At 46.0% G+C, this 22,551-nt stretch overlaps 1 protein-coding gene across 1 annotated transcript in view; it reads right to left on the bottom strand.

Moving 5' to 3' along the window:
* The window catches only part of LOC115083177 (vomeronasal type-2 receptor 1-like), a 174,888-nt gene that overhangs the window by 83,570 nt on the left and 68,767 nt on the right, over window positions 1-22,551 (bottom strand). Inside the window, 2 exon segments of the mRNA XM_029586983.1 lie at window positions 10,488-10,658; window positions 20,761-21,594. Of these exon segments, the coding sequence (XP_029442843.1) occupies window positions 10,488-10,658; window positions 20,761-21,594 (1,005 nt within the window).

Below are 22,551 nucleotides of genomic sequence, written 5' to 3'. Positions count from 1 at the left end.
GTTTAGATAGGGCCGGGGGGTGGGTTAGGGAGGGGAAGGGAGGGGAAGGTGAGGGGAGGGCGAAAGAAAGTTCCCTCCGAGGCCGCTCCGATTTCGGAGCGGCCTCGGAGGGAACGGAGGCAGGCTGCACGGCTCGGCGCGCACAGGCTGCCCAAAATCGGCAGCCTTGCGCGCGCCGATCCAGGATTTTATAAGATACGCGCGGCTATGCGCGTATCTTATAAAATCCAGTGTACTTTTGTTTGCGCCTGCTGCGCGAACAAAAGTACGCGATCGCGCTCTTTTTTAAAATCTACCCCATAGTAAATTCTCCAACCCAAAGATCAGGCCACACTTTAGATCTCATATTTATAAATGACAAAATTGAGTTTAAAGAACCACCATCTACCACAGATATTCTATGGTCAGATCATAAACTTATACAAACTAAACTTTATGTAAACCCAATCTATATTGAACAACACAATCAAGTAAATGCTTCAAACTCAATAAACCCTTCTCCAGTGATGATTTCATCGAAATATTACCTAAAAATTTAAAATTTTTAAATAAATCTGACATCAACTCTGCTGTGAACTCATGGCTCACCATTACCTCTGAAATAGCCAAGAATAAATGTCCAATCATTCAGAAAATAATTAAACCAGCCTCCAAATACAGAGCTCCATGGTACACCCAAGAGCTCCAGAAGATAAAAAAAATATCAACAGAAAAAAAATGGAGAAAGAACCCAATGGATCAATTAAAAGATAAATACAAAACAATTTTTTACATATACAAAGTGGATATTGACAAGGCTAAAAAAGATTTCTATGCTAAAAAGATACACAACTACCAATTTAACCCCAGAGAACTTTTCACATATATCAACGACCTTACTATGCCTGACAAAACACCCACTCCTACTGATAACCAAATGATCACATGTGATAATTTTACTAACTTCTTCAGAGACAAAATTCTCAACCTTACTACAAAAATCCCAACCACAGATAAAATGACTGCAGCCCCTCCAAGTATTTCTATCACCAGATGGCCGCATTTTGAAAACACAGCCTCCACTGAAGTTCAGAACATCATCCAAAAAATGAACCCTGCTTCACACCCTATTGATGCTCTCCCAATATAAACACTTAAACTAGTTTGCAATATCATTGCCAGACCAATTGCTGACATAATAAATCTTTCTCTAAATGAGGACATTTTCCCAGACAAATTAAAATGTGCAGTTATTAAACCAACACTCAAAAAACCCCATCTTGATCAGTCCGATATTATCAACTTCAGACCCATTTCCAACCTCCCTTTTATAGCCAAAACTCTAGAAAAAATGTCAATCAACAACTGTCAGATCACCAGGAAAATCATAAAATACTATTCCCAATACAACATGGATTTAGAAGCATGGAAACCCTTCTGCTTTCTCTCACTGATACGATCCTCAACAGTCTTGACAGCGGCCAAAATTTCATCCTCATACTTCTTGATATATCTGCTGCATTTGATATCATCAGTCATAACATTCTCCTAAATAGATTAGTAAAAATTGGACTATGTCATAACACTATCAGCTGGTTCACATCCTACCTATCTAATAAATCATATATAGTCAAAACCAATAATACAGAATCAAGACAAATACCCCTCCCACATGGTGTTCCTCAAGGATCCTCATTATCATCCACCCTTTTTAATATCTGTTTTTTACCTCTATGCAAGCTCCTTTCAGATCTTGGATTGTATTACTACATATATGCTGATGATGTCCAAATTCTCCTCCCTGTAAATGACAACTTAGCTAATATGTTAAACATCTGGAACACCCACCTCAATACAATCCAGCAACTTTTAACAAAAATGGCCCTCTCCCTCAACCACAACAAAACTGAGATTCTCTATATATGTAATAAAACTGCACCCATTCATGACCTCCAACTGAATAAACACTTAACAAGCAATGAGATTATACTCACTGTAAAGATCACTTTAGATAATGAACTAAATTTCAAGAAGCATATTAACAACATAATAAAAGAAGGCTTTTTCAAACTCCAAGTTTTAAAGAGGATCAAGTCCCTCCTATACTCTGAGGACTACAGTTTTACAGACCTTCCTGTTTTCAAAAATAGACTACCGCAATGCATTACTCCTTGGTCTACCAGCTTCATCTCTAAAACCACTCCAACTCCTTCAAAATGCAGCACCAAGATCTCTTTCTAATAGCAAAAGATCTGATCACATCATCCCAGTGCTCAGGGAGCTACATTGGCTATCAATTTCATACAGAATATTATACAAAACCTTAACTCTAATTCACAAAGCTCTATTCAACAACAAAATGGAATGGATGAAAATCATACTTCACTTTCAAAATCAATCAAGAAATCTAAGCTCCACGAATACTGGTCTTCTCACAACCCCTTCCCCAAAACTAACCCACTACAACTCTACAAAAGAATGTGCTTTTTCCATAGCAGGACAGTCCCTATGGAACACCCTTCCTACCAACCTAAGACTTGAGCCAACATGTCAAACTTTTAAAAAGAAACTAAAAACTTGGCTTTTCCAAAAAGCTTTTACAATGTCATAAAAACAATCATCACTTAACTCTCTTTTTAGTCACTCCTTCGCCTCCCCTATCCTATCCCCCCTCCTTTTTCATTTACCTATAAGCATTTTTACTACATTCACCAACCCATTCCCTCTACAATATACGTATTCTCCAACCCTCTCTTATTATATCCAACGTACTCCTATATCCATATTATGTGATTACAACAACACAGAATACCTATCCTTCAATTTTCTAACTGATTTACGAAAAACCACCCTTTCAAGTTTTTCTTTATCCAATTTATCTAACTCTCTGATTTTTTTCTTTATTGCTTTATCTTTTTAATTAAATCTATCCATCTGTTTTTGTTCTACCATCTCCTGTACTCTGTTACATTGTAACCTTATGTTTTAATTGTTCTATGCAAACCGATGTGATAACATGTGTTGAATATAGGTATATAAAAACTAATAAATAAATAAATCCGGATACACTATTTCAACGGGCTCACTTTTATCCATGTTTGTGGCAGACCCCGCCCCCCCCCCTCCCCCAGGTCTGGCCACCAGATATCACTGTCCCTGTATTAGAACTCTCTGTTATGAACCCTGCCCGTGGAGCTAATCCCCGCGAGCAGGCACTCACCTCACTCCTTGCTGCTTCTCCTGCTGCCCGATCTGGCATGGACGCCGCTGAAGTCGGGCCTTCCCGTGTGGCTGGAGCCACGGACTTGCCTTCCCCTGTGGCCGCCCATCGGGTCTCCTCTTCACCGTGGCTGGAGCCGCGGACTTTCTGCCATCTTCGCGGCACGGAGCCGCCGCCGACTTCCTTCTCATCTTCGCGGCTGGAGGCCGCAAGCCCCGGCCTGGGTTAGCGGCTGGAACTGCCTTGGGGGCCTCCTGCAGCGGCTGGAGCCGCTGCCGTCTTCGGGGCCTGCGTCCAGGCCCAGCCCTGCTGCTTTGCGACGTCGACGTCTGTGCAGGCCGCTGTCCACGGTCCTGCACAGCCCTGTTTCCTTCCTCTAGGCACGCGGCCACGCCTCTCTGCAGAATTTAAAGGGCCCACGGCCGAATATGCCCTGGGCCCCACCTATGGACTATTTCCTGCTGCAGCCCTATAAAAGGGCTGGTCTTGCCATTGTTCCTTGCCTTGCATCGGAGTTACTTCACTCTGGAGGCTCCTGCCTGCCAGAGCTCCGTCATGTCTTCTTCGTGGAGCTCCTCATCATCTCGTCTCGTCTTGTCATGTCTTGATTGCCTGAGGTCCCCGTCCGGTGTTCTGGTGTCTCATCTTTGATCTTCTGCTTCCTGATGTTCCAGGTTCCTTGGTGTCTTGCTCCTGTGTCTTCAGCGCTCCTGAGCCTTCTGGTCCTGTCAGGCCTTTGGTCCCTCGGATGACGTCTTTCCCGAGTGTGGAGTGGCCTGCAGGTGGAATTCGTTCCTGTGCTCCTGAGCCGTCATGTTCTGCCAGCCTTTGTGGTGCTTTGGATGACATCTGGCTCCGTCGTCGGAGTTCCACCTCGCTGGAATCTTCCCTACGCTTGTCCTGCTCTCCTCGTGGTCCATGACCAGCCTCCTTGGGCTGGGTAGGGCACATAGTGGGACAGGGTGGTCCGCGACCAGCCCATTGGGTCCGCCCATGAAGGTGGGTTGAGTAGGGTGCCCTGAGAGACAGTGCCAATGTCTTCCTGCCCAGCTTCTCGTCTCGTCTGGACTTCGTCAAGTTCCTCGCCTTGTCTCTGATGTCGTCGCATCGACCCTGGTCCATGATGCCGTTGCATCTACCCTGGTCCGTGATGTCTTCGCATCAGCCTTGGTGTCATGTCTTCAACAGCCTTGGTGTCATGTCTTCAACAGCCCTAGTGTCATGTCTTCGCTTCAACCCTCGTCTGTGATGCCGTTGCATCAACCTTGGTGTCATGTCTTCTTGTCAAGATCTCCGTCTGCCCTCGTCCTCAGGCCGGCCTGCTGCTCCATGCCGATCTAAGTGGCAGGTCCGAAAGGGCTCGGAATGGTCGGAGGACCATTCAACTACCAACATCATCTTGTTTTTGGCGCTGGGAGCTTGCAGGCCTGGCAGAGGGTAAGACCGTAGTCCCAACATGCTGGAACACGCCATCACCCTCGGTTCGGTCCTGGATCTGTCTGGCGCTGGGCTGAGGCCCAAGGGCACACTAAAACACCCCTACGTAACAGAATGCAAGGCCTTTTGAGGCTGCTACATAACACACTCTATTCAGAAGTCATCCATTCCCCTCAATCCCTCCCACCTGGAGGTTCTGAACTGGATGCCTGAAGAATATTTAACCCAGCCATATTAATCCACATTGGGATCAGTTTGAGGAAGCCCAATAGCGCCACCGTGAAAGGTGGCGCTATTGGGCGCGCTACTGGCGACAATAACGTGTCTTACCTTATCGCTGCCAGCGAAGACATCGCGGAGTCCACCTCCTCGCCACCCCGACTCCTCCCCTCTCCGCCTGACTCCACCCCTAGCAAGCTATCGCACACGAAAAAGGACTTTTTGCTTGCAATAGCGGCTTATCGCACGCAAGAAGCCTTACAAAATGACCCCCTAAGGTTGGAAGAACAAGGGTCCAGGAGACCCCTCCCGGATCTCCACCCAAACATCAAGGGACCAGGACAGGCTGGGTGTCCGAGGAGAAGATGTCCAAAGATAGGATTTTTGTAGTAAAGTTGGGGACCCCTTCAATAGAATTCCTTCACAGTTGCTGAGAGAGTTAGTGCATATATTCTCACCATGGGCTCTAACCAGATGCCTGGCAAAGGACACTTACCTACCCACAGATTCACTTGTACCAGCATTCAGATGTAAATTCTCTCTTCTGAAGAATGGGCTTTAATTTACGAGTATTAATCAATAAACTATTATCTTACACCCAGACCTGGTCCTGCCTAGTTATTACAGCCTCTCACCTCATGGGAAGCACCTACATTCTAGAGACACACTGAAGGTTCTTTACATCATCTGGGCCATAAGCGAGAGCTTCCCTCTGTAAAAAGAGTGGCCCCCAAGGGATACAGAGTTATGCATGGGATGGATAAGCTAGCCAAAGCAGTCCCTGAAGAGGAATATATTAGTTTTTGTGCCCTTGGGATTAGACACCCCGCTAAGGGGTTCATCTTTATTTATGCCCTCAAAAAATGTAGCAGACTGGGGAGGCAAAACTTCCCTTGGCTAAATCCATGTTGGCTTTGTCCATTAAACTTCGCCTATCTATATATTCAGCAATTTTGTTCTTTATGATAGCTTCTACCATTTTACCTGTCACAGACGTCAAAATCACTGGTCTGCAGTTTCCTGGATCACCCCTCCCTTTTAAAAATTGGCATTACACTGGCAATCTTCCAGATTTCAGTTACCATAGATGATTTTATTAATAGTTTATAAAATACTAATAGCAGGTCCACAATTTCATTTTTTAGTTCATTTAGCACTCTGGGATGTATACCATCCAGTGCAGGAGATTTGCTACTCTTTAGTTTGTCAATTTGCCCTATTACATCTTCCAGGTACACTGAACTTTGTTTGAGTTCTGCTAAATCATCACCTTTGATTATCATTTCTAACATAGATATCTCTTACATCTTCCTCACTGAAGACACAGAAACATAAAAACATAGAAATGATGGCAGAAAAGGACCAAACAATCCATCTAGTTTATCCAGCAAGCTTATCATAATATCTATGCACTGTGTAGGTTACCCCCATCCTTATCAATTGAACAAACCATAAAAGTCAGGGCCCTTGGTTGCTTTTTGAATCTAAATCCCAATTATGCCTTGCTGTTGAAGCAGAGAGCTATGTTGGAGTTGCATCAAAGTATCAGGCTTATTGGTTAAGGGTAGAAACCTGTATATCAACAAGAAACCTGTGAGGGAGTCGGTTGGACCATTAGATGACAGAGGGGTTAAAGGGGCTCTTAGGGAAGATAAGGCCATTGCAGAAAGACTAAATGAATTCTTTGCCTCCGTGTTTACAAATGAGGATGTTGGGGAGATACCAGTTCCGGAGATGGTTTTCAGGGGTGATGAGTCAGACGAACTGAATGAAATCACTGTGAACCTGGAAGATGTAGTAGGCCAGATTGACAAACTAAAGAGCAGCAAATCACCTGGACCGGATGGTATGCATCCTAGGGTTCTGAAGGAACTCAAAAATGAAATTTCTGATCTATTAGTTAAAATTTTTAACCTATCATTAAAATCATCCATTATACCTGAAGACTGGAGGGTGGCCAATGTAACCCCAATATTTAAAAAAGGCTCCAGGGGTGATCCAGGTAACTTTAGACCAGTGAGCCTGACTTCAGTGCCGGGAAAAATAGTGGAAACTATTCTCAAGAACAAAATTGTAAAGCATATAGAAAGACATGATTTAATGGAACATAGTCAACATGGATTTACCCAAGGGAAGTCTTGCCTAACAAATCTGCTTCATTTTTTTGAAGGGGTTAATAAACATGTGGATAAAGGTGAACCGGTAGATGTAGTGTATTTGGATTTTCAGAAGGCGTTTGACAAAGTCCCTCATGAGAGGCTTCTACGTAAACGAAAAAGTCATGGGATAGGAGGCGATGTCCTTTCGTGGATTACAAGCTGGTTAAAAGACAGGAAACAGAGAGTAGGATTAAATGGTCAATTTTCTCAGTGGAAAAGGGTAAACAGTGGGGTGCCTCAGGGATCTGTACTTGGACCGGTGCTTTTCAATATATATATAAATGATCTGGAAAGGAATACGACGAGTGAGGTTATCAAATTTGCAGATGATACAAAATTATTTAGAGTAGTTAAATCACAAGCAGACTGTGATACTTTGCAGGAGGACCTTGCAAGACTTGAAGATTGGGCATCCAAATGGCAGATGAAATTTAATGTGGACAAGTGCAAGGTGTTGCATATAGGGAAAAATAACCGTTGCTGTAGTTACACGATGTTAGATTCCATATTAGGAGCTACCACCCAGGATAAAGATCTAGGCATCATAGTGGATAATACTTTAAAATCGTCAGCTCAGTGTGCTGCAGCAGTCAAAAAAGCAAATAGAATGTTAGGAATTATTAGGAAGGGAATGGTTAATAAAACAGAAAATGTCATAATGCCTCTATATCGCTCCATGGTGAGACCACACCTTGAATACTGTGTACAGTTCTGGTCGCCGCATCTCAAAAAAGATATAGTTGCGATGGAGAAGGTACAGAGAAGGGCAACCAAAATGATAAAGGGGATGGAACAGCTTCCCTATGAGGATAGGCTGAAGAGATTAGGGCTGTTCAGCTTGGAGAAGAGACGGCTGAGGGGGGATATGATAGAGGTCTTTAAGATCATGAGAGGTCTTGAACGAGTAGATGTGACTCGGTTATTTTCACTTTCGAATAATAGAAGGACTAGGGGGCATTCCATGAAGTTAGCAAGTAGCACATTTAAGACTAATCAGAGAAAATTTTTTTTCACTCAACGCACAATAAAGCTCTGGAATTTGTTGCCAGAGGATGTGGTTAGTGCAGTTAGTGTAGCTGGGTTCAAAAAAGGTTTGGATAAGTTCTTGGAGGAGAAGTCCATTAATGGCTATTAATCAATTTTACTTAGGGAATAGCCACTGCTATTAATTGCATCAGTAGCAAGGGATCTTCTTAGTGTATGGGTAATTGCCAGGTTCTTGTGGCCTGGTTTTGGCCTCTGTTGGAAACAGGATGTTGAGCTTGATGGACCCTTGGTCTGACCCAGCATGGCAATTTCTTATGTTCTTATGTTCTTATGTACTTATTTGTTTCCCCAGACCATAAAAGTTGGGCCCTCATTGGTTGTTGTTCGAATCCAATTGCCCTTTTCCCCCGCCATTGAAGCAGAGAGCCATGATGGAGTTGCATTCAGAGTATGAAGGCTTATTGGTTAAGAGTAGTAACTGCCTCACCAGCAAGTTACCCCCATGCGTTGTTTTTTTTTTCATTTCCATCTTCAAGCCTTTAGGGATCCACAGTGTTTATCTCATACCCCTTTGAGGCGGAGGTAGGGAGGAAGAGAGTTCTAAAGGGTGGGGCCTGCAATGGAGAGGGCACGGGTCCTTGTTGCTGAGAGTCGGGCTTTCTTGAGTGAGGGGACTTGTAGGGTGCATTTAAGGTTCGTTCTGGTGGAGTGGGCGGATTAAGCGGGTTGGAGAGGTTCATTGAGCCATAGGGAGTTATGATTGTAGATAGTTTTATGTATGATGGTGATGGTTTTGAACAGGATACGGGAGGGGATGGGGAGCCAGTGTAGGTCTTTGAGGATGGGGGTTATATGGTCTGATTTACGTGCGTTACTGATTAGCCTAGCTGTCGCATTTTGAATATCTGGAGAGGTCTGATAGTGGAGAAAGGAAGGCCAAGGTACAATGAGTTGCAGTAATCCAACTTCGACGTTAGGGTAGCTTGGATAACAGTTTTGAGATCATGGGTATGGAGTAGGGGCTTGAGCTTTTTTATGACCATAAGCTTATAAAAACCTCCTTTTATCACGGAGTTGATGTGGCTCTTGAGGCTCAGATGAGGGTCAATTAGTACACCTAGGTTTCGTACAGCGGGTTGTGAACTGAGGGAGGTGGTCGCGGGGTCATTAGATGAGGTCAGCATAAGGGTCTGTTGGTTATGGATGAGGAGAGCTCAGTTTTTGTAGAATTGAGGGCGAGTTGAAGGGAGGTGAGCAGTGTGTTAATGGAGGCAAGGCATTTCTCCCAGAAGGATATGGTGGCAGATAGGGATTCACGGATAGGGATGATGATTTGGACATCATCTGCATAGATGTAGAATCTGAGTCCGAGATGATGGCAGAGAGGGAGGAGGTATATGTTAAATAGAGTGGAGGAGAGGGAGGAGCCTTGGGGTACTCCTTGAGCTGGGTGAAAAGGGAAGATTCTGATGGGCCAAGTTTTACAGAGAAGTGTCTGTTGGTGAGGTAGGATCTGAACCACAGGAGGGCAGTGCCAGAGATTCCGATGTCGATTAAGCGGGAGATGAGCAGTTCGTGGCTTATCGTGTCGAATGCCGCTGAAATGTCGAGAAAAGCGATGAGAAAATTCTTGCCCAGGGAATGGACAATGCTATAGTCCAGTGAAGCTCCAGATAGTCTCTGAAGAAGATGATCTCACCCAGATGTAGCATGTCCGGTAATGTTCCGCTACGCAGGATAGGCTGTGCACCTGAAGGGTGGAATGAGGAGAGCTGGAGCGTAGAGGCACTCACAGTAGCAGTGCTGGTAACTTCCTTCGGTAGCTGAATGAGTAGAAGGATCCGAGGTCCAAGGTGCAGGATATTCTGAGCAGGATAGGCCCTCGAGGAGTGAGTACCTAGGAGCACCAAGGGTTTTCTGGAAAAAAGCAGATAGGACCCCCGAGGGGTGGGTGTCCTGGTGGTTAGGTAGAGCACCCCAAAGGGCGAATAGAAGCAAGAGGCCCAAGAGGACCGGGCACTCAGAGCTGCGAGATACCCCGGAGGGTGGAGTGGAATCCAAGTGTGCAGCTTAGAAGCGGTCAGAGTAGCAAAACCGAAGTCCTTGCTAACTCGTTGGAATGGAACGGAGCAGAGGTTTAAATACCCGGAGATACTGACATGCGGTGGGGCCGCCCCCGAGGTTCCCGCCGTGACGTGGTTAAGAATGCAGTCAGTGTGCGCGCAGACGCCCTAGAGGCTTCAGGAAGAAGCATGGCGGACGGGGGCGCCCATGCTGGCTCGGAGACACCGAGGGGTTCAGCAAGCAGCAGCAGAGGCAGCCATCTTCCCTAAGGAAGGAGAGAAGGGCAAAAGAGAGGTGAGGCAGAGCGGTCGCAGCCTTCTGCAACTGATGGACGCAACAGTACCCCTTTTCAAAGGGCCCCCTCCAGGACCTCTTCCCGGTGGTCTGGGTTTTCGAAGGTGCGCAAGATGAAATTGACGTACCATGTCTTTATCCGTGATGTTGGCCAGAGGCTCCAATGAGTTTTCTTCTGGTCCATAACCATCCCAGGAGATTAGGTATTCCCACATCTTGCCTCTTTTATGGACATCCAAAATGTCATCCACCTCATACTCAATACCATGCTCAGTGTCCAGGTTCGTGGGTTCTGGGGTCTTTTTAGAGAATGCTGAGAGCATCAAGGGTTTTAGCAGAGAGACATGGAAGGCGTTGTGTATTCTCACTGATGGAGGTAATATTAGACTGTACATCAGATTTCCCAAGCGCCGAAGGTTTGTAAAGGGTCCTACACAGCAAGGTTCAAAACATGCTGAAGGCAGTTTAAGACGGAGGAACTTGGTACTCAGCTAGACTTTGTCTCCAGGCTGAAATTGAGGAGCTTCTCGATGTTGAGCATCATAGATCTTCTTTGCTTTCTGTCCTGCTTTAAGGAGCAGATCCTTCGTTTGCTTCCAAAGCTGCAATAACTCTGCTACAGTGGCCTGTGCTGCAGGAGATGCCACTGACAGGGGAATTGGCAAAGGAGGAAGTGGTTGTCATCCATAGACGAGTAGAAAAGGAGAGAACCCTGTAGATGTAGCAGGATGCGAGTTGATGGCAAATTCTGCCCAAGGTAGCAGTTCCGCCCAGTCACTCTGTCTTGAGTTAACGTAGGACCGTAGGAATTGTTTAAGCGTTCTGTTCATTCTTTCAGTCTGTTCATTAGACTGAGGGTGGTATGCGGAGATCAAGTTCAAGGAAATGTCAAACTTTTGACATAGGGCTCTCCAGAACTTAGCAGTGAATTGTACTCCTCTGTCGGACAGTATGTGTTTAGGCATTCCATGAAGGCGGAAGATGTGTTTGATGAAGAGTCTCGCTAACTCCACAGCAGAGGGTAATCCTGGCAAGGCTACAAAATGTGCCATTTTGGAGAAGCGATCAATAGTGACCCATATGGTACTGTTCCCGTTAGAGAGCGGTAAGTCCACCACAAAATCAGTTGCTATATGCATCCAAGGTTCATCTGGCACTGGTAGAGGTTGTAACAGACCATAAGGACATCCGGTTGGTGGTTTTTGCTTGGAGCAAACAGTGCAGGAACCCACATAAGCTTGTACATCTTTCTTCATGGATGGCCACCAGTAATACCGTTGTAACATGGCCAAGGTATGACTCTGTCCAGGATGGCCGGCTAGGCAGGAATCGTGCACCCACGTCAACAGTTTCTTCCTTTGACTTCTAGCCACAACCGTCTTCCCAGGGGGTACAACATGAATGGCTGCAAGAACCACCTTTTCGGGATCTATAATGTGACGAGGTTTGTCAGGCACATCCTGAGGGGAGAAGGATCGTGATAGGGCATCAGCCTGGGTGTTCTTGGCTCCTGGACGGTATTTCAAAAGGAAGTAGAATCTGTTAAAGAACAGTGACCATCTTGCTTGATGGTGATTGAGTTGTTGTGCATGTCTGAGGTACTCCAAGTTCTTGTGATCGGTGTACACTACTATCTGATGATGTGCACCTTCCAGCCAAGGACACCACTCCTCAAAGGCTAGCTTAATTGCGAGTAACACTTTGTCTCCGACTCTGTAATTTCTTTCGGCAGGCGAGAACCGCCTTGAGAAGAAGAAGCAGGGATGGAGCACATTGGATTCCCTATACTGGCTCAAAATCACTCCCATGCCGATGTCCGATGCATCGACTTCGACGATGAATGGGCAATGCGGATCAGGATGGCGAAGGCACAGCTTCTTTTGAAAAGCCTCTTTGAGTCAGGAAGGCTGAAATGGCTTCAGGAGACCAGTCGGCGGGATTGGCTCTCTTTCTGGTTATAGCAGTGAGAGGAACTGTCAATGATGAGTAGTTGTTGATAAAGGAACAGTAGTAGTTTGTGAAGCCCAAGAAACGGCGCAGTGCCTTCAGGCCTGTAGGTTGGGGGCCAATCTCGGATGCTTTCTAATTTCTTGGGGTCCATCTGAAACCCGTTTTTAGAAACAATGCAGCCCAAGAAGGGTACAGACTCCTTGTAGAACTCACACTTCTCTAGTTTTGCGTATAGGTAGTACTCTCGCAGGCGTCTTAAAACCTTCTTGACGTCCTCTTGATGTGTTTGTAGATCTTGGGAGAAGATCAGAATATCATCAAGGTACACTACTACACATTGATATAGTAAGTCCTGTAAGATATTATTCATCATATTTTGAAAAACTGCAGGTGTATTACTTATTCTGAAGGGCATGACGAGATATTCGAAGTGTCCATCACGGGTGTTAAAGGCTGTTTCCCATTTGTCACCTTCACGAATGCGCACCAAATTGTAAGCTCCTTTGAGATCCAATTTAGAAAATATCTTGACTCCCTGGAGTCTGTCAAATAGTTCGGAAATTAAGGGCAGGAGATACCGGTCCGTGATGATAATTTCATTCAGACCCCTGTAGTCGATGCAGGGACATAAAGTGCCATCCTTTTTTCCCACAAAAAAGAATCCTGCACCAGCCGGGGATTTGGAGGGTCTGATAAAACCTTTTTGAAGATTTTCATGTATAGAGGAGGACATGGCCTTGGTCTCTGTTGCAGAAAGAGGGTAAACTCTTCCTTTTGGAGGCTCTGAATTGAGTTTCAGATTTATAGCACAGTCAAAAACTCTGTGAGGTAGAAGTACATCAGCTGCTTGTTTAGAGAAAACATCCTGGAAGGAGGCCTATTGTGGAGGTAGGCCTGGTAACGATATAATCATGGGCATGCATACACTAAGTGAAACTTCTGCAAGGCACCAGCCATGACAGCCAGGACCCCATCGAGATAAATCCAGAGTTGTCCAGTTGAACTGTGGCATATGATCTTGTAGCCAGGGCAGTCCGAGTACCACCGGATGAATGGCCTTTTCCAATACGAGGAAGGAGATGATTTCAGAGTGCAAAGCTCCAGTGCGCAGGCCAATGGCCTGAGTAATCAGTGAAACTTCTCCAGGAAGTGGCCCTCCATGGATTGGAGATAATAGCAAAGGCATAGCTATAGGTGTAGTAGGAATCTGAAGATGTTCCACTAAGCGTTTTAAGATGAAATTTCCTCCAGCCCCGGAGTCTATGAGGGCGAGGGTGCTGGGGTAAGCGGTGGCTTGCCCCAACGGAACTTTAACAACTTTGCTGTTTCGCTGTTTGCTGGACGAGGGGCGCTTCCTGCTTTCGGGAGGAGGCGGGACCCGGACTCTTACCCATAAAAGCTAGTTTGCGGCTGAGCTCCACCGAGGTAGGAGGAGAAAGCAATCTTTATTACCTGTACAGCTTGCCCGGGGGTAAGCAGTGGCTTGCCCCAACGGAACTTTAACAACTTTGCTGTTTCGCTGTTTGCTGGACGAGGGGCGCTTCCTGCTTCCGGGAGGAGGCGGGACCCGGACTCTTACCCATAAAAGCTAGTTTGCGGCTGAGCTCCACCGAGGTAGGAGGAGAAAGCAATCTTTATTACCTGTACAGCTTGCCCGGGGGTAAGCGGTGGCTTGCCCCAACGGAACTTTAACAACTTTGCTGTTTCGCTGTTTGCTGGACGAGGGGCGCTTCCTGCTTCCGGGAGGAGGCGGGACCCGGACTCTTACCCATAAAAGCTAGTTTGCGGCTGAGCTCCACCGAGGTAGGAGGAGAAAGCAATCTTTATTACCTGTACAGCTTGCCCGGGGGTAAGCGGTGGCTTGCCCCAACGGAACTTTAACAACTTTGCTGTTTCGCTGTTTGCTGGACGAGGGGCGCTTCCTGCTTCCGGGAGGAGGCGGGACCCGGACTCTTACCCATAAAAGCTAGTTTGCGGCTGAGCTCCACCGAGGTAGGAGGAGAAAGCAATCTTTATTACCTGTACAGCTTGCCCGGGGGTAAGCGGTAGCTTGCCCCAACGGAACTTTAACAACTTTGCTGTTTCGCTGTTTGCTGGACGAGGGGCGCTTCCTGCTTCCGGGAGGAGGCGGGACCCCGACTCTTGCCTATAAATATCTACATAACAGCGGCGCGCAGCTAAAGCCGCGCGCGCTCAAGGGGCGCGCGCATTAAGGCTTTGCCGGGCTTCGCCGGACTTGCCGGATTGCTGGACTTAGCCCTAAGATTTCTCAAGTGCAGAAGTTTGCGGACGTTCTCCTATCTTCAAGAAGTGTTTATTCTTTGTTTAATATATATTTATGCAACTTCCACTACCTATTCTGCCCTAAGTATTGTTATCTTACCGTCAATATGCCACACACTAAAAGGAAGGCCAAGACACGGCCTCCCAGTGATGTGATTAATATAGAGGGTGGGCAGAAAACAGTCCTGGAATGGCTTGATCCCCAAATTCTCCCAGGAGGGCTGGCCGCTGTAGGAGAGTCACTGGAACGGGGTGCTGCTCCTCTGGCCATTGAGGCATCTATAAGCTCGGGAGCTCCGACACCACCACCTCCCCCTGCTAGAGAGGGTGTAGCAACCCCAATACAGACAGGGGTTTGTCAAATAGACATATTTAATTCACCAGAGGCAGAGAATGGAATAGTTCAGTCTAATGGTATATCAGAAATAGAAAAGATACTTAGACCTCAAGATAGTTTCTTGCAAAGTCCCTCTAAGGAGTATAGTACACCCAAAGAGGATAAAATTGATAAAGATAAGAAAGAAGGTATTAAAGTAGTTATTGACCATGAGAAAGTTTTAAAAAAACCGACATGTATTACGTTGGAAACATTATGGAATTGTATGGTAAAACTTGATTCTTCAATTAATAGATTAACAGAAGTAGTAATGCAGACATCTACTTCATCGGTATCAAACACCGCTGAACTTCAACAACAAAAAAAGGATTTAAGTATATTAGAAAAAAGAGTATTGCAAACAGAAAAAATTCAAACTCAACAGATAGTATCTGGAGAGGATGTGAATAAAAGATTGGAGGTTTTAGAAAACACCGTGAGATCTTTAAACTTACGGGTCAATAACTTTCCAATAATAAGAAAGATGAATCCCATTGAACTATTCAGGGCTTACTTGATACAAATTTTAAAAATTTCTGAGAAATGCCTCCCTGTTATCATAAAGGCATATTACCTAGGAGGGAAAATGAAAAAAATGAATAAATTAGATCAGAACCAGAAACAAGAAGTAGATAAAGAACAGGAAGAGGTTAGTAACTCCATAGATTTGTCAGATCTATTACAAAAATCTCAAGATGAGATTGTAATAAAATCCAGAGGGTTACTATTAGTACAGCTGGCTTTTTCCACTGATAAAGATCTTGTAATGAGATCCTTTTTCCAAAATAGGTCAAGTACCTATTATGGAGATAAAATTTGGATATTTCCAGATTTGATAAAGATAACCCAGATTAGGAGAAAGAATTTTCTACAATACAGGGGAAAAGTCTTGGAGAAAGGAGGATATTTCAATTTGAAATATCCATGCAGATGCATCATTAAACTCAATGGTAACAACTATTCATTCACGGATCCTGTGGGATTAAAGGATCTATTGGCAATGTAATGATCGGATTAGGAAATGTATTGGGATTGAATGCATAAGTTTCACGGTATGTTGGGTTTTTTTTTACCTTTTTTCCGTTCACTTAAGGAGAAGACACTTCAATTGCCTTAAATAAGCCCTATAAAAGCCAGGAAATATTGCCTTTTAAGCAAATAATGTTTTTTCAATTTTTCCTTATTTTTCTGACCAATTAGGACTGTATTTCTGATTGTATTGTAAAATTTTGTTGTAATTTTCTTTGAAAATAAAACAGAGAATTAAAAAAAAAAAAAAAAAAAAAAGATGAAATTTCCTCCAGCCCCGGAGTCTATGAGGGTGAGGGTCTGAAACTCAGGGCTTCCGTGGATAAGTGAGACTGGTAAAGATAATGGAGGAGATGGAGCGGTGAGGCCTAGGAGGAGACCTCCTGCGGATCCTAGGCCTGTAAGTTTCCTGGACAGATGGGACACGTTTGGACAGCGTGGCCCGATTGGCCACAGTACGTGCATAACCCCATGCGTTTGCGGAATCATCTTTCTTTAGAAGATAAGTGCCTTCGTCCTAGTTGCATCGGCTCGTCTTCTTCCATGGAGGCAGACGGTAGACTTGAAGCAATTGGCACAGGTTTAGGACAGTTAGCTCCCGGGACAGGCTTCCGAGGACTCTTAGCCTCTTGAGTCCGGCCACGAATGCGGCAGTCAATTCTCCCAGCAAGTTCTATGAGAGACTCAAGGGTATCAGGCAAATCGCGAGCTACCAGTTCGTCCATTAAACGAGAGTTGAGACCTTACATAAAAATGGCATGCAAACATCCAGAGTCCCAGTGTAGTTCGGATGCTAAAGTCTTGAATTCAATCACATAGTCTGTTAGCAGCTTATTACCTTGCTGGAGGTTAAGCAGAGCGGATCCAGTGATGGTGTGGTGAGCCTGGTCATCGAAGACAGACTTGAAAAGCTTCATAAATCCTGATACGTCATTCAGGATAAGATCTTCACGTTCCCATAATGGTGAAGCCCAAGCCAAGGCTCTCCCTTCAAGTAGAGATAGGATATCTGTGGTCTTGGAAGCTTCTGTGGGAAAGAGGGTAGGTTGCAGTGAAAAATGCATACTGCATTGGTTTACAAACCCTCTACACATTTGTCCTTCACCCGTGAAGCAGGTAGGTGTGGAGACAGAAATTCTTTCATTGGAGACACTGAAGTATTCAGTTGTGCATGTAACTGATTAAAAGCGGCAGCCAGGCTTTCCAGAGACTTTTGTTGCTCAGTGATCCACTGGACTAGGCCAGGCTAGGCAAGGCTATGAGCTGAGCTGAGTCCGTGGAGTTAGCATCTGTTGGGGTTGTGGCATATTGTGGACCCTTGGTCGTTGTGGCGATGACTCCTCCCAAGGGGAGAGGCCCCGAAGGGAACCACAGCGATAGGCTAGACTCGGAGTAAGCAGACACTGAGGAAAGAAAGCTTTATTATACTGCTTGTTGAATATGATGATTCTTGCCCAAGGAATGGACAATACTGTAGTCCAGTGAAGCTCCAGATAGTCTCTGAAGAAGATGATCTCACCCAGATGTAGCAAGGACTGGTAGTATTCTGATGAACGGGATAGGCCGTGAACCTGAAGGGTGGAATGAGGAGAGCTCGAGCGTAGAGGTACTCACAGTAGCAGCGCTGGTAACTTCCTTCGGTAGCTGAATGAGTAGAAGGACCCAAGGTCTGAGGTGCAGGATACCCTGAGCAGGATAGGCCCCCGAGGATCGAGTACCTAGGAGCACCTAGGGTTTCCTGGAAAAAAGCAGACAGGACCCCCGAGGGGTGGGTGTCCTGGTGGTTAAGTAGAGTACCCCGAAGGGCGAATAGAAGCGAGAGGCCCCCGAGGAGCGGGTACCCAGAGCTTCTGTAGGAGCGAGATACCCCGGAGGGTGGAGTGGAATCCAAGCATGCAGCTTAGAAGCGGTCAGAGTAGCAAAACCGAAGTCCTTGCTAACTCGTTGGAATGGAGCGGAGCAGAGGTTTAAATACCCGGAGGTACTGACATCATGCGGTGGGGCCTCTCCCGAGGTTCCTGCCATGACATGGTTAAGAATGCAGTCAGTGTGCGCGTGCACGCCCTAGAGGCCTCAGAAAGAGGACCATGCTGGCTAGTAGATGCCGACGGGTTCGGTAAGCAGCAGTTGTTGCGATCCCCCCTGTTGCTGCGCTACAGGAGGTATCTTACCTTCCTCCCGGAGGCCGCTGCGAAGCCAGGGCCTCTCCTGTGCACCATCCGGGACTTGCTCCAGGGCCTGGGAGGCCTAGCTGTTCCTGAGGCCTGCCTGTGGCTTGCATACCTGCGTTTGGACTTCCTGTTTGGCGACGCCCTTCCCTAGGGGCCGGCCCGCAGCTCTCTACCCCACTTATAGGGCCAGCGAGGGGCGGTCCTGGCAAACTCCTCCCAGGGAGTTGCCTAGAACCTCCAGTATATAAGGACTTCCTTGTCATTTGCAACTGGCCTGCAGATTGAGCATTACAGTCGCCTGTAACCTTGCCGATCCAGGTCCTCCATGTATTGATGGCTCCTTGTCCTGTCTCGGTCCGGATATCCACTACCTGATGTGTTCCTGATGTCTGCCTTGATGTGTTCCTGATGTCCTGATCCAGTTCCGCTTGTTCTGCCCTACGTCCTGTCTGGCTCCTGAGCCTTCTGGCCTGTTGGGCCCTGGAGTGGCCAACAGGTGGGATTCTTCCCTGCGCTCTGGAGCTTCCCTGCCTGCCAGCCGAAGGGGCTTCGGATGTCAGTATCCCAGCATCGGAGTTCCTGCTCGCCTGGATCTTCCCTGCACTCTCCTGCTCCCCGCGTGGTCCGCGACCAGCCTTCCTGGGCTGTGTAGGGCGCGTAGGGGACGGGGTGGTCCGCGACTCAGTCCCGTGGGTGGGCTGAGTAGGGCGCCCTCAGGGACAGTGCCCGTGTCTCCTTCCAGCCCTCCTCTTCAACGTCTTGCTTGAGCCTGTCTTGGATGTCTGCTTCAGCCCCCGTCTGACGTCTTCTGTGTAAGGACTCTGTCTGCCCTCGCCTCTGTACGGCCTGCTGCCCATTGCCGTACCCAGCGGCAGGTCCGAAAGGGCCGGGAACAGTCGGAGGACCGTTCATCAGTCAACTTCCCAGTGTTGGCTACCATGGGCGTGCAGGTCCGGCTGAGGGTCAGACTCCGTGCCTGCTTCCCTGCTTTTGTACCCGCCTGGCTCACCATGCCTGCCCAGCTCACCTACCACGGTGTGGCTTGGGGCTCCTCCTTGAGTCCTGCCATGGCCCAAGGGCTCACCACCAGCTCGAGACGACCGCGCCCGCGCGCGCTCGTAACAGCAGTGGAGGCAGCCATCTTCTCTAAGGATGGAGAGAAGGGCAAAAGAGAGGTGAGGCAGAGCGGTCGCAGCCGTCTGCGACTGACGGACGCAACAGTGAGCTGTCCTAGAATTTTATGTATAGCAGTGAAGAAAACGAGAATCGGATGATGAAAAGAAGCCCTTTATTAAAAACTGCCTGACTCTGGCTGAGTTTCGCTCTTTACATAGAGCTGTCTCAGGGGCAATTGAATTGGCAGGACTTAAGATGTGCCTGCAGGGCCAATGACGTAGTGTCATACAAAATCTTAAACTTGTGCAGAGATTGGTGTTATCATGTTCTGTCAATAGATCTTGTTCTGATCACGTTAGCATGTGTAATAGCAAAATAAATAATGAAAGCTCCAACCGGTCTGTGTCATCAACTCAATTATCATCTATACTGCTGCGGAATGTATCAACAACAATTCAACAGCTAATTGGACTTTAGTAGTGCTTGGCTTAATTACCCCTCTCTGTGCAACTAATTATACCTCACCCAGAAAGTCTAGTACATAGAGTCCTGTGTTCTTATTTTAAAAATACACAGGGTTTTCAAAAAATGATTAGCAAATATTATATTATCACAACACACCAGACAGACAGTAAGAACCTGCAGAAATAAGATTACTATCCATTGGTGAATTTTTTTGTTATATTATTCAGCCACACACAAGACAGAAGTAGAACAGGAGAAATAAGCAATGTCTATTAAAAAACAAAAATCCTGAACACTACAAGAACAAATTCTAAACAGCAGAAAAAAAAGCAAATAACATTGGTAATATACACTATAAAAAGTTAAGATTAAATTAGACTTAGCCAAAGCAGGAGACCAGGAACAATGCTGGAACCAAGTGATTTAGTCTCTCTGCTATGGCTTTTGTCATCCCTAAGGGCCCCTTTTACCCCTTGATCATCTAATGGTCCAAGTGACTCCTTCACAGATAAGTCAGACCTGCCTGCATTTGATGGGGATATTGAATAGCATAGCTGTGCTGCTGAAAATCCCTTGTAGGTTGGGTGGATAAGTCTTATCCTGCTAACTTACATTGCCATTTAGCTTTCAATACTGAGGCCATTGTTTTTAGGGAAAAAGTATCTTCAGATAAAGCAAATGCAAATCTCTTTCAGTACTTTTTCCCTAGGCAGTTTTCAAAGAGAAAGTATATATTGACTTTCACTTTGAAAATGTTTATTTGATTTATATTCTGCTTTTGAGACACTTCAAAGTGGATTACATTCATTTAATGTAGATATTTTTCCATCCCTAGAGGGTTCACAATCTCAGCTTGTATCTGAGGCATTGGAACATGAAGTGACTTGAAGCCCAGTTTCCCTGGTTCAGTGCCCGCTGCTCTAACCACTAATGTTACTCCTCCACTCCAAAATGGAGCTAAGTCCATGGGAAAAGTATCCAGAGACTTTGCAACAAGTCTTTTCCACTTACCTGCCATGGTTGGATGTCATCAGTGCTGGCACACGTTCCATTGCTGAAAGGTCCATGACCTGGTCTGCATGACACCAACTCATTCAAGGTGTGTGCAAAGGCATAGACTGCTAGGTAGCTATGGTAGGTAGAAGTCAGGTCAAACAATTCAAATAAAGACAAGTCAAGTGTATCCTTCATCTCGTGCCCAGAACAAAACTGTACTGTTGCTTCCAGGTGTTTACCAGATGTACCATTAATGTTCTGCCATCTGCAGCTGAATGCTTTCTCCCAGAATAGTCTAATAAAGATATCCTCCAGATAATCAGAGGGATCCAGATTATACAGAAACTCAGTGAAGCCAGGCATGAGGCCAGTGCTAAATGAGATCCCTATTGTGCCATTTAATAGTTTCCAAGTCTCCTTGGGGAAGAGTCCTGGAGTGATTAGAAATGCTACACAGAACACAAATACTTTTCCAGTCACATTTTGCTCATCAAGAACCTCCAGTAGCACCTTGACATGCACCTCAGGGCTCTGGATGAGCACTACATTCACTGATGATGCCTGAATCACTTCCACTACACGGAGAATCTTTTTCTTGGCATACCGTAGGTGAATTTTTTCTATAAAAACAACACAGCCACCGTTCTTTTCAATTCCATCTTTGAGGTCCTGTCTCCCCTGTTCTCCTATGTCATCATCTGAGATGATCATTCCAATCCAAGTCCAACCAAAGTGCGCAATTAAGCGAGGTAGTGCAACATTCTGGAACTTGTCTCTTGGTATAGTACGTAGGAAGGATGGGAACTGGTGCTTGTCACTCAGTGTGGACAATACAGATCCATAGCTGATCTGCAAGAAAACATTTGTGAAAAAAGTTATTTTCCAAGCTCCACACACTGAGCCTTAAATTTGTTTTATAGATTGCTTACAGAATGGAAGTATTGCATGTATGACTGCTGGTTTAATTTTCCCTAAAATGAAGTGCATTCCTTTTGAGTTTTAAACAAATGTATTCTAAACTCAACAGAAAGCCTTCCATACTTATTTCAGGAAAAGTAAAAGTGAGGACTCTACTAGAGTAGTTTGGGTGTTGCCATTTCAAAACTGAAAGGAAAAACTAACTTCCCCTTAATTTAAACACTGCACATTGGACCTGGGACACTGAGAGGTTCATATTCAGAAGCATTTAGATGGATAACTCAGAAGCTTTCTGCAATTCTAGGCCAACCGTTGTCTCCATGCCGCAGACAGCCTGCACTCACCTCAGACGCTGCCATTGCTGAGCCCTGCTGTTTTCCCTCTAGGTGGGTGAACTGCTCGGTGCCTGATAAAGGCCACACAGCAGGAACCGATGACATCATCACTTTCAGCACATTTAAATCTCATTATTCAGGATGCCGGCACCTCAGAAACAGGTCCTTCTGCTGTGCATGGCTCTGCAATACATGTCGCTTCTCTCCTGTTCCTTGTCTTCCTCCTTGTCTTGCCTTGCCCAGTCCTGTCCCTTGCTCTGCCTTTGCCTTGTTCCACTCCAGTTCCTTGCCTTGCATCCTTGCCCAGTTCCTTGCCTTCCTCCTCCCTCTCTTTCTGTCTGTGCTACTGGATCTTGACCTCTGCTTGGATATGATTTTGCCTGATCTCCACCTGTCCCAACCATTGCCTGGATTCTGTGGCTGCTTGTTTGCCACCTACCCTGAACTTGATCTAACAGAGAAACATATAACAAAGTGATGCCAGCAGAAAAGGACCAAACTAGTCCATCCAGTTTGTGCAGCAAGCTTCTTATGGTAGTATCTCCCATGCTGT

The sequence above is a fragment of the Rhinatrema bivittatum genome, chromosome 2, assembly GCF_901001135.1.
Source record: "Rhinatrema bivittatum chromosome 2, aRhiBiv1.1, whole genome shotgun sequence".
In the NCBI taxonomy this organism is placed as follows: domain Eukaryota; kingdom Metazoa; phylum Chordata; class Amphibia; order Gymnophiona; family Rhinatrematidae; genus Rhinatrema; species Rhinatrema bivittatum.
The sequence above is the reverse complement of the archived record's forward strand: the minus strand, read 5'-3'. Positions and strand labels throughout refer to the sequence as shown.